This window comes from Lepidochelys olivacea (genome assembly GCF_965140295.1).
Source record: "Lepidochelys olivacea isolate rLepOli2 genome assembly, chromosome: 6".
Taxonomy (NCBI): domain Eukaryota; kingdom Metazoa; phylum Chordata; order Testudines; family Cheloniidae; genus Lepidochelys; species Lepidochelys olivacea.
Window position 1 is genome coordinate 100,770,137 of NC_140416.1, and position 18,132 is coordinate 100,788,268.

Here is an 18,132-nt window from a genome sequence, read left to right on the forward strand (position 1 = left end):
ATGCATCCGTAGCCATTGTCACAAGTTATCAGCATGGCCAAAAGCTTAGCAGGATTCATAAAAGTGAATATGGACATTGAGAGCATCCACAGTTGTATCAGTATGCTAAAAGTAAACAGTGATTTAAAACCTCATATATACTGGCATAAGTCAGCTACTAACTGGTGGGGTTAAGTAAAAACTTCCCCTATGGACATCGTATTCCATAATTTTCTGCTTGGGGTTTTTTTTTAGCTTTCTCTCAAGCATGTGGCACTGGCCATTGCCAGAGCCAGAATACTAGACCAGATTGCCCATTGACCAAATCTGATAACGGCATTTTTTATATTTCTACTCTCATATTTCAGTACGTACACAGTGGTTCAGATTCCACATTTTGTAATAATATAGTATGCTATTTTTGTACTGATGACATTCTAGAAAATGCTTTCAGGATTGTAAATATATTAGTTTTCTATATCTGAAGAAGATCTGTTTGAAAATAAGGACATTTTGCTTCCTGTATTTATATTTATTTCTTTAATCAAACTGAATTTATATTACAAAATCAGAGAATCATTGAAGAAAACTGAAAAATGTTAAATTTGCTATTTTGAGAAAATGGCCTCAAAAATTTAGTTTCGTAGCTGACAAGGTACAGCTTTATGTATATAATTCCGTTACAATAAAACTCTTTCTTTAAAGAGTTTCTGCTGGCATTTTCTACTGTGTAAAATTGAGCTTAATTATTTTAGAAAGATATTAACAGTTTCATGCAGCATAGTAAGCCATTATGGAGAGCAGTACTGGAAAGCCTATTAAATACTTTATAGAATTTTGAATGTTCAGTGATATTGTATCAGGCAGTCACAACTTTATCATTTCAGTGTGAGCACCTGCAAAACTGCTAGGAGTCAGAAGTGCAGCCACATTTCATTATCCCATCCAGAATTACCCTGAATTCTTTAGAGGTTCTCCTCCCCCTCAGCCTTACCTCCACGCTGTAGGCCCTTCCTTGTGATCTCAATCTTCAGGTCAGGGAGAGTTTGTTCAGACTAAATCATCTAGCAGTGTCACAATACAGAGCACTTCCTCTCCTGCAGTAGCCTGGAAGACCAGAGAACAAGAGTAACATTTTGAAAAGTGTCTAAAGTCCCATTTTCAAAAGGGACTTAGGCTCTTAAGAGCCTAAATCTCATGGACTTTCAATGAGACTCCTAGATGCCAAAGAACCAGACACCTAAGGGAGTTCAGCACCTGCATGTTTTTTGAGAATCCCACCAGGCACATATCTAGACCTTTAGGTGCCTAAATACTTTTAAAAATCTGTCCCTAAGTCACTTTTTTGAAAATAGGACTCCGCCTCTGAAGTCACTTAGGTGCCTTTGAAAATTTTACCCTGGGACTAGAAATAACTTACATTTTAAGTGTTGCTTTTCACACTCTTCAGCTTTGCTTTTCATTCTTACTTAGTCAAAGGACTTCATAAAAATCAAGTTTAGAGGTAGGCTGAAAAATAAAAGCAGATATGAAGTGGAGTCAAATTGGCTACTGCTTTTATTAAACAATGGAACCAAGTATTTGCTCACTATCTGCATTAGAAGTTAAATATGAATTCCTTTTCTTACAGAATGAAGCTTTGCTATTTGTTGCCAAAAGTGAAATCTACCCTGAAGGTCCCCACGGACAAACATTTACTTCAGCAATTAGAGTTGTGTATAAGAAAACTTCTCTGTCAGGAAAAAGATAAAGATGTCTTGACTATTGTAAAACGAGTAAGTATTTTTCTGATCAAGGAACATGTCATGTTGCAGCTGTCACTGCAAATTAAGACAACTGATGTCTTTGCTCTTGAGGTTGGGATAGGAGGTCAAGGACTCTGTTATTCTTTTTGTCAGTTTGAACAATTGGAATCAGAGAAAATGTCAGATTGAAATATATTATATTCTGCTGAATTTAAGAGAAGGATATATTTTCTTCATTTCTTAAAATACAGTTAACTGCTTGACGCTGTGAGTCAGGCTTTCTTGTTTAGTGACTGCCTCAGCCTGCTCCAAGGGTAGCAGTATGAATACAGGTATGGGAAGAAAGGTTCACATCCGTAAAAATGAGTAAGAATACTTGAAGTATAAATGTTTTGCTATTGTTTCTATTCTTTAGTAACAAGATGCATTTTCTTTGTGCTAGATTGTACTTATTCCCAACACAGCCACTCAGGAAAGAGGTGGGAAGTAAAAATGCCCTCTTCTCCCAGTGCAGCCAGTTTAGGACTACCTGGATTGCAGTCTTTATGGATGCATGCCAACTCTTTCCCCCTAAGAGCGAGTGGGTGGGGTATAGATTAAATAGAGCTTTGCCTCCTCATATACGTCAGCCAGCAGTATAAGTAGGCTACATCCCAGAAAAGGCTGGGGGTCATCACAAATTACCTCTCCCCACCCTAGTTTAATGGGGAACCCCAAGAGGTATTGACAGTGTCTGCATTACTCTCGTGCTCTCACTTAGCACAGCGCAGCTAACTTTAGATCATATATAAATGGCACAATTTAGCCGTTCCTTTGTGAATCAGAGTGGGATTTGGTGAGAAAACAGACCTCTATGAGTATTTTCTGATTGCAGCATTAACTTCTCAGCATATGGGTTATTATATAAGCTCATGGAGGATGGATACATCAACTATGGGTCCATCAACTTGGCTATTAGCCAAGATGGTTAGGGACACAAATCCATGCTCTGGGTTTCCCTAAACATGTAACTTCCAGAAGCTGGGACTGAAAGACAGGGGATGGATTACTCAGTAGTTGCCTTGTTCTGTTCATTCCCTCTGAAGTGTCTGGCACCGTCCACTGTCAGAAGACAGGATACAGACCATTGGTCTGACCCAGTATGGTCATTCTTATTTTCTAAACAATACAAAAATGTTTCTTCAGTTTTAAAAAAATCCTTACAAATGGGACCCCATTAAGGTATGTTAGCAACAAGAAGAAGGTCAGGGAAAATGTGGGACCCTTACTGAATGGGGGAGGCAACCTACTGACAGATGATGTGGAAAAAGCTGAAGTACTCAATACTTTTTTGCCTCCGTCTTCACAGAGAAGGTCAGCTCCCAGACTGCTGCATTGGGCAGCTCTCAGTAGTGAAAGAACAGATTAAGGACTATTTAGAAAAGTTGGACATGCACAAGTCCATGGGTCTGGATCTAATGCATCCGAGGGTGCTGAGGGAGTTGGTTGATGTGACTGCAGAGCCATTGGCCATTATCTTTGAAAACTCGTGGCGATGGGGGGAGGTCCCGGACGATTGGAAAAAGGCAAATATAGTGCCCATCTTTAAAAAAGGGAAGAAGGAGAATCCGGGAAACTACAGACCGGTCAACCTCACCCTCAGTCCCTGGAACAATCATGGAGCATGTCCTGAAGGAATCCATTTTGAAATACTTGGAGGAGAGGAAAGTGATCAGGAACAGTCAACATGGATTCACCAAGGGCAAGTCATGCCTGGCCAACCTGATTGCCTTCTATGATGAGATAACTGGCTCTGTGGATATGGGGAAAGTGGTGGACATGATATACTTTGACTTTAGCAAAGCTTGTGATACGGTCTCCCACAGTATACTTACCAGCAAGTTAAAAAAGTATGGATTGGATGAATGGACTGTAAGGTGGATAGACAGCTGGCTAGATCATCAGGCTCAATGGATAGTGAACAACGGCTCCATGTCTAGTTGGCAGCAAGTATCAAGCAGAGTGCCCCACGGGTCGGTCCTGGGGCCGGCTTTGTTCCACATCTTCATTAGTGATCTGGATGATGGGATGGATTGCACTCTCAGCAAGTTCACGGGTGACACTAAGCTTGGGGGAGAGGTAGATATGCTGGAGGGCAGGGATAGGGTTCAGAGTGACCTAGACAAATTGGAGGATTGGGCCAAAAGAAAACTAATGTGGTTCAACAAAGACAAGTGCAGATTCCTGCACTTAGGATGGAAGAATCCCATGCACTGCTACATGCTGGGGACAGACTGGCTAAGTGGCAGTTCTACAGAAAAGAACCTGGGGGGTTACAGTGGACAAGGGGTTACAGTGGACAAGAAGCTGGATATGAATCAACAGCGAGCCCTTGTTGCCAAGAAGGCTAACAACATATTGGGGTGCATTAGTAGGAGCATCGCCAGCAGATCGAGGGAAGTGATTATTCCCCTCTATTCGGCACTGGTGAGGCCACATCTGGAGTATTGCTTCCAGTTTTGGGCCCCCCACTACAGAAAGATGTGGACAAATTGGAGAGAGTCCAGCGGAGGGCAATGAAAATTATTAGGGTGCTGGAGCACATGACTTGTGAGGAGAGGCTGAGGGAACTGGGCTTATTTAGTCTGCAGAAGAGAAGAGTGAGGGGAGATTTGATAACAGCCTTCAACTTCCTGAAGGGGGGCTCCAAAGAGGATGGAGCTTGGCTGTTCTCAGTGGTGGCAGATGACAGAACAAGGAGCAATGGTTTCAAATTGCAGTGGGGGAGGTCTAGTTTGGATATTAGGAAAAACTATTTCACTAGGAGGGTGGTGAAGCACTGGAATGGGTTACCAAGGGAAGTGGTGGAATTTCCATCTTTAGAGGTTTTTAAGGCCAGGCATGATAAAGCCGTGGCTGGGATGATTGAGCTGGGGATTGGTCCTGCTTTGAGCAGGGAGTTGGACTAGATAATTTCCTGAGGTGTCTTCCAACCCTAATCTTCTACGATTCTATGAAGGTATTGAATGTCAGTATTTTAAGCTTTCCTACAATGACAAGTTTCCTTTTAAGCTTAAACTTAGCATGTTCTTGGAGTTATTGGACAGCTTAGGGCAAAAATATTATTTTACTTTTTTTATAGACGGTGTTAGAATTGGACAGAATGGAAATCTCTGTGGATGCTGTAAGTGCCTTCCAAATTTTACACTTGCGAGTGAGAGTTAAAGATGTATGGAATGATATATGATTATTTCTATTACTCTTTTTTATTTTAAACTTTAATCAGTTTCAGAAAAGGTTTTATGAAAATGATTTGTTGGATCAAGAAAAAGAAAGAGAAGAACAACTCCTGTTGGAAATGGTACGTTTTTAAATATAATATGCCTGCCACAGTTTCATAGTTTAAAGCTAAATATTTATATATGTTCTTGGGAAGGTGATTCCAGGGTATGGGTGTAGTGAAGTGTGTATTATGGAGGTGTGCTGGGGGTGACATAGTTTCCTTTTCCACTGTAAAGTAGGGTTAAATCTCTAAAAACAACATAAACCTCCCTCTAATTATTATCTATATTACACCATGTCAGTTAGGAGACTGAATTTTTGGAGAAATTTCACACTTGAAAGCCTTGTAGCTTAAAAAATTTTAAGCTCTTTAACAACTTTCCTTTATGAAATTTTCCAAGAGACCCTCATGTTTTGGCAGACTTTTGTAATGTAATAATCTAAATACTTCAAAATTCACACTCAGCTTCAGTATGCAAAAAAGCTAATGTCATAACTTTTCTTGTGAGCCAAGAAAGCCAAAGGAGGCATGTATCTGCTGTAGACTTTCTTAATAAGAAAGAAGGGGTTGGAGCTAGTGACAGCTGCAGCCCAGCAGGGGGGAGGCTCAGTGTGGGTTGCATGGAGCACAAGGGGCTAGGAGGCATTCAGGAGCCACTCAGTGTTGGAAAAGAAGGCAGATAAATGCTATTGCCTCCCCGCTGCTCTAGCTTTTAAATCTACTGTGGTTCACTGGAGCTGTAAGCCTGGCAGAACTCTGCAGCTGGCACTCCCCCGGGTAGTCTACCATATCCCTGGATGCTCACACACCAGCCAATCAGCTCTCCGTATGCCTACACTGCAATGAGGGTATGTCTATACTGCAAATAAAAACCCACAGCTGGCCCATGGGGCTCAGGCTACAGGACTGTGTCACTTCTGTGTAGATGTTTGGGCTCAAGCTGCAGCTCAGGCTCTTGGATCCTTGCATCTCACAGGGTCATAGTGCCCTGGCTCCAGCCCAAGCACGGAAGTCTACACTGCAATTTCAACAGCCCCTTAGCCTGAGCCCCGCAAGCCTGAGTTAGCTGGCCTGGGTAAGCCGTGGGTTTTTAATTGTAATGTAGGCAGGTGCCAGTTGCTCCCTGACCTGTCTGGTGTGTGAGAGCTGAGGGCCCGATAGGTTTTGGAGGAGGATTGCTTTAACACACCTCTTGTTCACAGCAGCAGGACTCCTCTCAAACGAGCCATCACAGGTTAAATACTGACCTAGAAATACTACCTTGTCCTTCCAACACTGCTGCAGAGCCCCCATACCTGGCCCTCTTTGTTCTCTGCAGACACCACTGAGCCTCTTGTGCTGGGCACTAGCATTTCCAGCTCAAGCTCCACTCACCAACACTTTAGGCAGCCTCTCTGCCCTGCTCAACTTCCTCTGCTGATCTCAAGCTCCAGCCAGATCTGCTAGGTAGCAGGCTGTCTTGTGAGCTCAGTCAAGGGCTGAGATTGGATCAGTGCCTAGGCAGGAATGCCTAAGGGGCTTATCTGACTAATTTCTGAGCTGACTTCCCACCCCTGCTTTGACATTCTATACTCAGTTCAGTCCTGGTGCCCACCTCTACTCAGATTTCTCGCATTTGGAACAGGGAAGTAGGAGCTGGCTTGGGCACTGGTGTTTGTGGACTGGGACTAATTCAGACTCCCCAAATTCCCCTATTATGTTTACCCTTTATAGAATTGTGACAAAGTTTCTCCTCTATCTTGGTGAGTCTTGCGCTTATTGGCAGATATGCTCGCCTTGGAGCTTCATGGCAGCCCTCAGTTTGGCTGTTTTCGTGAACCCACAGTCCAGGTCAACTCCTCCTGTGTCTGACCAGGAGTTGGGAGGATTTGGGGGGAACCTGGGCCTGCCCTCTACTCCAGGTTCCAGCCCAGGGCCCTATGGAATGCAGCTGTCTAGTGCCTCCTGGAACAGCTGTGCAACAGCTACAACTCCCTGGGTTACTTCACCATGGCCTCCTCCCAACACCTTCTTTATCCTCATCATAGGACCTTCCTCCTAGTGTCTGATAATGATTGTACTCCTCAGTCCTCCAACAGTATGCATTCTCACTCTCAGCTCCTAGTGCCTCTTGCTCCGAGCTCTTTACACATGCACCACAAACTGAAGTGAGCTCCTTTTTAAACCCCCGGTGCCCTGATTAGCCTCCCTTAATTGATTCTAGCAGCTTCTTGATTGGCTGCAGGTGTTCTAATCAGCCTGTCTGTCTTAATTGTCTCCAGAAGGTTCCTGATTGTTCTGGAACCTTCCCTGTTACCTTACCCAGGGAAAAGGGACCCACTTAACCTGGGGCTAATATATCTGCCTTCCATTACTCTCCTGTAGCCATTTGGCCCGACCCTGTCACAAGAATGCTCACGTTAGCTTGGCCTTCGCCTGGTGGGGTTATGCTGCATGCTCCTGACCGCACCTACCTCTGTCAGAGCCCCATACCCTCAACTGCCACAACCCCATAGTTGTATGTCCTCACCCGTGTCCCTGATGCACCTCTCCCTACTGAGACGCCCACACCTCCTGGTTGTCCCCTACCAGAGTCCTGCAGTGTCTTACCTGAAACACACCTTGGCAGTCCCTCACTCCCACCCCAGGCATATCCTGGCACCTCCAGCTGGCCCCAAGGCAGAGCCTCACACTCCCCTCAAAAGCATTACATGTATCCAATTGCTCAAGCTTAATTGCCGCCTCTGAGCACTTTGGTTAGAAGTAACACATTCTACATTAGTGTAGTAAAAATGTGACGTGATGGTGAAATGTCTGTCTCACTGAGGCTGGAGTTAAGTTGTGTGTTTGAGCATGATTTTGAGGAACTTGATGTGTTCAGTGTGTGGTTGCATGAGGAGTCTGAGTACATCTGGACAGTATGAACTAATCTGGTTGTTAACGGTGCATAAATTGGTAATTTCCTTGATTTCAATTATTTAGTTAATTGGAACTACACTTGAACAATCTTAACCATGATTTAATGAAGTTTTTTTGTGGGGATAGTAACTAGAATTCTAAAGAAAAGAAAAAATAGACCTTTCTACGTTCCGTTGGTGTGTGTATTATGAGGTGTGGTACAGGAAAGCAAAGCTAATGTTACATAGGTGGGAGGGATCATGCTTACTCTGTTTGGAAAGCACCAAGCACACTGAAGACGTTACTAGAAATAATTTGACTGAAATGATATTTCATGCATATATCGATAATTATATGTCCTATCTGTTATAAAACTAGCTAATAATACAGATTTAAAAATGGGTTTACTAAAATATGAGAAATTATTACATGTGGTTCAAATATCTTTTTTTCAATAGAGGCTTATTAACTCCAGTAAATACTTTAGATGCTAATTTTAGAGAAAGCATAAAGCTTGAGAAAATACATTGGTTATATCAGTTTGGATTTAAATATTGTCCATCTATATTGATTTTGTATCTTCATACTGTTTATTAGCCAGACCTTTAAATTCTATATGTATTCTAGAATCATAGTGGCCACATTGCACAATAGATATAGCATTTCCATTTTAAACACCCAATTTCTATGTTATAGCTTCTCCTCTTTCTGGCTAACATTTCTCTTGCTTGATCTCAGCCTACAAGATCTTTCTGAGATCATGTAATAAAAATCAAGAAGCTTTTGAGTTGTAAGAATCTGAATAAATAGTAATTTTTATCTGTTAAGAAATTTTTCAGAGACCTTCCTGAATTCAAAAGCAGGTGTACTTTAAAGCGTCACACTTAGCTTGTGCAAAGTCATGTATGAGGAATTATTTTGTTTTGTTTTGTTTCAAGAAATGTGTTTTTAAAAGAAAACAATACATTGTCAAAAACAACATACTAAGCATAAATTCCTTACCATTTTTCATGGAGGGGAATGTTGAAGACCAAATTTCCTGAGTCAACTTTACATTGTGTTACCCTACTCTTTTGTTATGATCTCTACTACAGTAAAAGCACACTAGATCATTCAGAGCATTTACTGGGTTCCAGCCGATATTCATTAGTGAACACATGACAGTGTTATTGATAGAGGGGGTCTATATTCAAATAATGGAGAGAAGAAATTAATTTGTAGGTTGGTGGGTTGGGAGCATGCTCATTTACAGGAGGCCTTCAATCTGTGTGGAGTGTAAATTCTCATTCTTATGAAATTGTTTCCATAATAGGAACAATTAGAAAAAGAGAAGCAGCAGAATGAGGGAAGGTCTATCAGTGATAAAATATTTGAAAAGAAGCGTAAGTTTTTTTTTTGGGGGTTCTTGTTTTTATTTTAGGGGGGTGATTCTTGGTAAATGAAATTAATATAGTAGTGTTTTAGGAAACATGATGGTGGGTGTTTAACTTAGTAAAGAACTCTTGTTGTTTTGTCATTTTTTTTCTTTAAAAAGGTTAATTTATAAAAAATGTTTATGGTGTGTTACATAGCATAGTATTAATTTCATTAATAAAATACATGTCCAATATGATATTTTCTACTAAGAAGGTAGTAGTATGATTGTCTGTCTGTCTCTTATTTCAAGGGTGCTACTATTATACTATTCTAGTATTATTACTATTTTCCCCAGTATCATACCAAAGTTGTATATAATATTTTACACCTTTATGTAAAGTAAGGCTATTTATCAGAGTACAGCATTTACAATAAACTTTGTTTTAGGTAGAGACAGTAAAACGTCATCAACTTTGTCAAAAAGTATATCTCTTTCTGTTTCTGGAAGCTCTTCAAGTGCATCAACAAGTAAGAAACAAATTTTTAAAAAAATTACTAGGATACTTGTATCTCTCCTGTGCAAGTTTGAAAATAGACAAAGGTACCACTGACTCCCCTGCGGCCAGGCTTTCACCCACTGTGCATTGCAGAAAGCATTGCAGAAGAAAGCATTGCAGTTAGAGAACACGTGGTCTTTTTACACTTAAATATTTTCTTGATTGTTGTTTGGTCGTTCATGATGGGTCATATAAATGAGATTTATTGCTATATTATCTTCCAGCTCCTTTAATTAGCTTAGACTGAGAAGAAGTAATGTAAACAGACATTCTTACTACTGATAAAAGACAAATTGCAATAATTTCCTCACTTTAAATGTATTTGCGGCTTATTTGTTTCAGGCAAAGAAGGGAAGAAATCTAAGTTGGTTCGAAGCCAGTCTTTCAGTACTCAAGCACTGCATCCAAAATATGGCAACATAGACAAGTGTTCTAAGTATGTTTTCTTCGAATAGATTCCACTCCTAAGGTCAAATTCTGGTTACCTCTTATAGAAATATATGTATTCTCCAAAATATGGAGAATATACACCCCAAAATGTACTCCTGAATTCTAAGGTATAACACCCCAAACCATCTTATAGTTGTGCAAAGCAGGACATAATCTGTCCCATCTCAGAACTCTGAATAACCTATGAGGTATATTATCCATTATCACCTAATACTGGTTTGTACCTATAGCATACCTGCTTTTGGCCAAATAACACCACTTTTCTTATGTTGTGCTCTCATTTGCAAAACACTTCAGGATATATTTTCCATCTGGCTATTTCCATCCAGGACAATGGCACAAGGAATACTCTTTTTGCAGCAGTTGTTATCCATTTTATGCAGACACCCTTACTCCTTTTATTGTGCCACACCCCTACATGGACAACATGCCAGACTTCTGTGAAGATGTAATAAATGCTTAAGGCACTAGGTCAGCAGTATACTTTAGTGCATGCCTAACTTTAAGCATGAGTAAATAGGACTGCTCATGTGCTTAATGTTAGGTGCATGCCTAACAGTGGTGCAAGTACGGTAGTACGCTCTGGCACGCCGTACCAGTAAGATATTCATAGCTGGTATGGCATACCGGAAACACAGGAGGAGCCTGCCCCCAGCCCTTCTACGCAGCTGCGTCTCCTGAGACCTCCGGCTTGGGGTCTGTACAGCAGCCGCACCGGAGGACAGGGCTGGGGGCAGTATAGCAGCCGCGCCAGAGGAGCTGCTGGCATGGGGCCACCCCTGCGGTTCTCGGGAGAGCCCTGAGATGCAGAGTTATCCCGGGAACCACAGCGGTGAAAGGGGCAGAACGTGGTGCCACTGGGCAGCCCCGCACTGGCAGCTCCTCTGGCACAGCTGTACCATCCCCAACCCTGCCGCCACTCCCCCTCCCCTCCGTCCTCTGGCGGAGCTGCTGTACAGACCCAGGCAGGAGGACTCCAGAGACGTGGCTGCGTGGAAGGGCTGGGGGCAGGGCTCCTGGTGGTACAGCAGCCGTGTTGGAGGAGCTGCCAGCGTGGGGCCACCAGACGGCCCCACGTTCTTCTGCTCCTTTGGCTGCTGCGGTTCCAGAGAGCCCTGATTTCCCAGGAACCACAGCGGCGAAAGGAGCAGAATGTGGGGTTGCCCCATGCTGACAGCTCCTCCAGCACAGCTGTACCGCCCCCAGCCCTTCCAGGCATCTGCGTCTCCTGAGTCCTCCTGTCTGGGATCTGTTCAGAAGAAGTCTCCAGCGTAGCGGGAGGAGGAAAGAGCACCTCCTCCAGGTAACATGGCATGGATGTGTATCATGGGGGTGGGGGAGAGCACGGGGACCCTGGGCTGGGGGTGGGGAGGAATCACATGGGGGGATCACGTGCCCCCCCTCTTTGTGTCCCTCCCATGAGTGCAGTGTACTGGCAAGAAATGATTTCTACTTGCACCACTGATGCCTACGTACCTTGTTAAATAATGGCCTAAATGAGCAGTTTCTTATAATTGGGAAATGTGTGAATTTTTTGTATTTGGGTGAAAAAATACCATTTTAATACAAATCTGGACTTATAAATGGCAAACATTTGAAGACCCAGAAACACTGCTTGTGACTTACTTAGTTTAATGTGTAATAGGTAATTTATCACCTAATTGTTTTTCTAGTAAAAGTTCTGCAACAGGATATACTTCTTCTATACCAGGAGTGGGAAAGGGTTCTATGCTACCATTTAGTGGTAAGTGTTGTTGTATGTATCAAAGTAGCTCCTAGAGGCCCTGGAGAAGTTCAGGGCTCCATTGTACTACTGTATCAACACCGACTAAAAGACAGAGACTCTGCTTTAAAAAAATAGGACTGTACTTGACAAAATGAAAAGAGCAGGAGAGGAACATTGATAGCAACACCTGGTTATGTAAACTAGCCATCTGATAACTGTTTGGTTGCAAGTCAAAAAATAAAAAAAATAAAAATTTTCGATAATCCCTACTGCCCACCTCCCTAGCCATTATCAGTTTGGTGTTCTGTTGTAGTCCCAAATGAGACTTGGGAAGAATTTGAAGTAAAATCGTATAGGGTCTTTACAAATTAATTCTGGAAGGGTGTTCCAGGCATAAAGGGAAGCATAAGATAAAGCTCAAAGTGACTTCTTAGAGAATTAGACAAGCCAGTGATGGAGAGCTGCATAGTTGGTAGACAAGGGAAAGAAAGAAATGATGGTTAACAAGGTTAATCCCGGAAAGATTAGTTTTCTATTATTTGAAGTATCTCTTTTTTATTTTAGATTGCATAGTTTAATTTGTTTAGTTTCCAGATATGGAATGATCTTTAAAGATCATTACTACATTAATCGTAAATTTCACTCTGGCTACGGACAAGTGGACAAGAGTTAATTTGAGTCATATTGTGGTCAAACTGAAGATCTTTTAAAATAGCAATTACAGATATTTCCAATGGTAAATGCTTATACAGTACAAAAGCTATACAAATAAAAAATGGTTCACCTAAATGTAGTTAACATTAGACTGTTTAAAAATGTCAATGGCACATAACATTTGAGACATCTATATACTAAACCTGCTTCATTTTACTCTCTGAATATAGGTTTGCAGAACTCTTGCAGAAGGCATTCCAGAATTGCCAACCCCAAGCATTCAAAAATCATGAGTCAGACCATAAAAAAAATCATAAGAATTAAAAATTATAACTGTAGAGTTCTTTTTATTTGTTTTCTGGTGTTGGAGACTTTAGGTTAATGTTGTCAAGCTTTTCTCTACAGCAACATCAGCTCTAAACTTCCTTTTTTTATTCAAATATGAGATTCTCAAGTAATAACATGATTCCAGCTGTTGGGTGCTTTTTAAAAAATCCAAATGGTGACACTTGAGATAAAATCCTCAGAGTTGGCAGCACTGGAATTCTGTCTAGGTAGAATTTCCTGTCACAAATGTTATATCAGATATAGCTAGGACTGCTCCAATACCCCTTACTAGTCAAACAGGCACAAATATGACAGATTACCCTCTGATAGTCATTTTAATTGGACAATTTAAAAATACTAAATAAAGATGGTTCATATTGACCCAACTGCTCTTCCTTGATTTGATCACCTTGTTCCTCAGAAGGTGTCTGTGTTGCCCATTTTCACTGAGGTCCTTTGAAATTTAATTAGAAGTAATAAGTTCTGACTTTTCCTCCCTGCCCCTAGAGGTGCTTGACTCCATCCTGTCTAAAATGCTAATAAAATCATTTTTTAAAGCACCAATTCATTTATTAACCATTTTCAAATATGCTCTTCTGCGGTGTTCCCAGGTTCTGTTTCCACTTGAGGAGTTTTTGCATGCAAAGGCAATGAGAGGATGTGTTGCTTTTTCAAGGTGGGACTAAACAAAGACAGTGATCTTGCACTGCTACTCTATATCCTGAACATGGTCTAAACAAGAGGATTTCATTCTCCAAAATTGTTAATGATGTACTTTTGGAATTTTTAAAAACTTTTTTTTATATACGTTTGTTGATTAGCAATTTGCAAGCATTTAGAGATGGGATCTGTCAAGGTTCCTCCCCCACTCTGAACTCTAGGGTACAGATGTGGGGACCTGCATGAAAACCTCCTAAGCTTACTTTTACCAGCTTAGGTTAAAACTTCCCCAAGGTACAAATTAATTTTATCCTTTGTCCTTGGAATAACCACTGCCACCACCAAACTCTAACTGGGTTTACTGGGAAACGTAGTTTGGACACGTCTTTCCCCCCAAAATCCTCCCAACCCTTGCACCCCACTTCCTGGGAAAGGTTTGGTAAAAATCCTCACCAATTTGCATAGGTGACCACAGACCCAAACCCTTGGATCTGAGAACAATGAAAAAGCATTCAGTTTTCTTACAAGAAGACTTTTAATAGAAATAGAAGTAAATAGGAGTAAAGGAATCACCCCTGTAAAATCAGGATGGTAGATACCTTACAGGGTAATTAGATTCAAAACATAGAGGATCCCTCTAGGCAAAACCTTAAGTTACAAAAAAGACACGCAGACAGAAATAGTCATTCTATTCAGCACAATTCTTTTCTCAGCCATTTAAAGAAATCATAATCTAACACATACCTAGCTAGATTACTTACTAAAAGTTCTAAGACTCCATTCCTGTTCTATCCCCGGCAAAGCAGCATACCAACAGACACACAGACCCTTTGTTTCTCTCCCTCCTCCCAGCTTTTGAAAGTATCTTGTCTCCTCATTGGTCATTTTGGTCAGGTGCCAGCGAGGTTACCTTTAGCTTCTTAACCCTTTACAGGTGAGAGGAATTTTCCTCTGGCCAGGAGGTATTTTAAAGGGGTTTACCCTTCCCTTTATATTTATGACAGGATCCTATGGATTAACCAGCAGAAAAGACAGCGAGCACTCAGTAAATAGAGAAATATGATCATATTTATGCATTGACCAATTCTTAATATACTTTTTTCATTTTCAGTTGCTTTTCTGTGTAACATATTTTGCAAAAATATATTTTTTTAAGTAGTAGACTCTTAGACATGAATTTGGACATTCCTGACTGGTGTTTTTAAAAATAGTAGTTAGACATCTAGATGCCATAAATTGTGCTTGCAATTATTTGCATTCACAAATTTTGTATGTAGAAAGGGAGACCCAGTTTTAAAAAGCTGCCTATTAGACATATATTATATCAGAGACATTTCATGTATTAAATTTGGTTCATTTTCTGTAGACCTTCTCAAAAAGTTTATAGATTATCAGCTATTTTTCAGTTCTTTGCCACACCATTTTTTTTTAGTGAAAATCTTTAAATTAGCAAAGTTTTTTTGTAGACAGGACAATTTTATGCTATATTGCAGTCGGAACACCTGTTCAACCTACTGATAGATGTGTTGTCGCTGTGTTTCATTCAGACTTAATTCCCTGTATAATTGTCAACTACTTTCTTTCAGATGATTCATTCCGGACTCGTTCCACCAATATTAGTGGAAATGCTGTTTTTTCTTCCAGCACCCCCATAGCGACTTCCTCCCGTAATACAGCTAACTCAGTTGACCAAAAGAACAATGGGACTAAAGAGAGTCATTCACGAAAGATGAGCTTGTAAGTGATTGGTTATAGTTATGAGCACCTTAAGGGAGCTATTCACAAATGGAACTCAGAATAGTCTGTAAAATTGCAGGGTTTGTTTTTGTGTGTCCCATATCTGTTACATGCAATTTTCCATTTCCAGATTTTTATGTACACAAATATTTGGGTATGGAATATTGCCTGTGTGAAAATTTGGGTTCTCAAAAGCATTTTTAGGACTATATTGTGCCCCTTTGAACAAGTCTTTCATACTGTTCCTTAAATGTGTCTTTCCAATGTGGCTATCTATTTTTGGGAATAGTGTATCAGTATTCCCTTGCATATGGTTGGTTTTCAACGAATCATATACTCTGATACTTTGGCTATGTGTAAATATGTGTTCCTAGTTCAGAGGTCTTCATTCTAGTTTACAAATACAAAATTACTTATCTAGTCATTTTGTTACCTGAAATTATAATGATCTTCTTAATTGGAAGTGGTATTATATGATTCATACTTTTGTGTATGCATACAAAAAAAACCCTTCATTGTGAAGCAGTTTTTGGATTGCTATATTTGACATATTTCTACAAATTCATGGAAATTAAAGAAAAGGAAAGCCATCTAACAGTATATATCCTCTACTCCTCCATCCACAAGAACGCACATTATCATTACCACAATTAGCACACACCAAAATCTGACATTTATTCTGCCTCCTCTTCCAACACAACCAACTGCTACACCAAACATCTACAATTACTAGCTGTTAAGTTAAGCTTCTTAAATATGCTCTGTGTGTATAGCAACGCACCCTATCAGCTTCACAATGAAGTTTTTTGTTTTATTATAGGTGGAGCCAGTAGAAACACCTATTATTAAGGTTTTCTGACACTTAGCATTATAAAACCCTGATTTCAGTTTCTCACAACTTTGCTAGACTAACTGTTTGGCTTGAAATTTTCCATGGTAGCTGTGTGCCTCAGGCTGATTTTAATTTCAGCTAAAATAGTTCAGCTCTTTAAGAGAAAGAGATTAGAGGAAGATATCTTGTTTTGTCCATGTTAAAAAATTCTGGCCACTTTTTTCTTTGAAACTCTAGTGCTCCTATGCGTTGGAGAAGGGGCTTGACATTGGACAAGGGGCATGGTCTTTGTGTCAGAGATGTGCCTTTTTCCTTGCCTGTGATAATCTGCTCAAATTTGGCCAAGTTACAAGCCTTTGAAAAATTACAGTTTCCACAGGCGCTATGGAGACTTTTTTTAGATTTTTAGCAACTAAATGTCCAAAAGATTCCATTCACATTTGGCATGCTCTAGCCCAAGGCTGAGTAGAACTTTTCCTTGCAGTTGCAGTTCTGGGGTGCTATGGGCCATGCTGGGTCTGCGTATGGTCACCTGAACTAAGAGCGAGTCTGCTGATGACCCATATGGGTGTCAGCATGATGCCACATGTTGAAATTTCTGTTTTTTCAGGGTTTTTTTAAAAAAACCTAGGAAATTACAGAAACAAAACTATGTTCAAAACATTATTCAGGTTGCAGGTGAAGGTCTGAAAAGATTAGGAAGTGACAGAATCAAGGTTGCCTGTCCCTGGGAGTAAATCAGGTTTGTGCAGTGAAGGAGGCTGTTTATAGGACCCTAGCCTCATTTGTTGTACCAGCTGGAAGGTTTTATAAATGAGGCAGGGGACTGCAGGAAGAGAAGAGAGTGGGTCTTGCAGTTAAGGTAGTTGAATGCTGCCCTGGAAAACTGTATTCTATACCTGCCTGTGCCATAGAGTTCCTGTGTGATGCTAGGCAAGTCTCTTCAATCACACTTTTCACAGACACTAATTGTGTGTTCCTCATTTTCTGGGTGCCTGACTTGAGACTATTGGTATGTCTACGCTGTAATTAATAACCCATGGCTGGCCTGTGCCAGAGATCGGGCTCTGGTTGCAGGGCTGTTTAACTGCAGTGTAGACATCCGGGCTCAGGCTGGTGCCTGGGCTCTAGGACACTGTGAGGTGGGAGGATCCTAGAGCTCAGGCCTGATTCGGAATGTTCATGCTGCAATTAAACACCCGCTCTGACAAGCCCAAGTCAGCTAGCACAGGCCAGCTGTGGGTGTCTTATTGCAGTTTAGACATACCCCTTGGGGTCAGATTTGAAAAAGTGTGGTGTACTCACTGCTGCAACTGAAATCAATGCTTTGAACAGAGAAAGTGCTATGTAATGGTAAGTGCTAGATGTCTCAACTTGGGCATCCAAAATTAGTGGATACTTTTTACCTTAATCTCTCTGTGCCCCATCTGTAAAATGAGGAAAACAGCACTCTCTCTTCTCAAAGAGGGGTTGTGAAGATAATTAACTAATGTTTGGGAAGCATTCAGATATTATAGTGAAGAGTGCCATAGCAAATCTCATGAGGAAATTAATAGTTCAGTCTTCAGAGCAGGGTTTGAATAGTGTGCAGTAATGAAGGCATGAGATCACACATTGAACTAGCATAAAATAAAATATTGAATAGCTTCTCCTTAAGTGAGCACCATCCATACTGTGCACTGAATGAGGCAGGGGTACTATGGAAAAAATAGTATATGATCAAGTAATCAGACTTTCTCTCAATACATATACACAAGGGTGCCCAACTTTTGAGTGGTTGACTTTGCAACATTAATAATGTTCTGTTCACATAGTTTTTGTGTGTAATTACTTATCTGTTTTTATTTTTGTGTATGTATGTAACTGAAAGATCAAGGTATCTATAGATTAAAGATAAAAATCACAACTGCATATGTTTCTGTTTAATTTATTTTTCATTTTAAATTAATATATTGTTTCAATCAATTATG

At 40.7% G+C, this 18,132-nt stretch overlaps 1 protein-coding gene across 4 annotated transcripts in view; it reads left to right on the plus strand.

Moving 5' to 3' along the window:
• Nucleotides 1–18,132, plus strand: part of PPP4R4 (protein phosphatase 4 regulatory subunit 4) — a 121,034-nt gene that overhangs the window by 99,801 nt on the left and 3,101 nt on the right. For 3 of the 4 annotated variants that reach the window (XM_084630985.1, XM_084630986.1, XM_084630987.1), the window contains 8 exons: nt 1,610–1,754; nt 4,846–4,887; nt 4,990–5,064; nt 9,176–9,245; nt 9,667–9,747; nt 10,119–10,212; nt 11,900–11,970; nt 15,180–15,330. In XM_084630985.1, coding sequence (XP_084487111.1) covers nt 1,610–1,754; nt 4,846–4,887; nt 4,990–5,064; nt 9,176–9,245; nt 9,667–9,747; nt 10,119–10,212; nt 11,900–11,970; nt 15,180–15,330 — 729 coding nt within the window. Of the gene's footprint in view, nt 1–1,609; nt 1,755–4,845; nt 4,888–4,989; nt 5,065–9,175; nt 9,246–9,666; nt 9,748–10,118; nt 10,213–11,899; nt 11,971–15,179; nt 15,331–18,132 lie in introns of those variants that run through there. The other variant, XR_014712055.1, reaches the window with a different exon arrangement.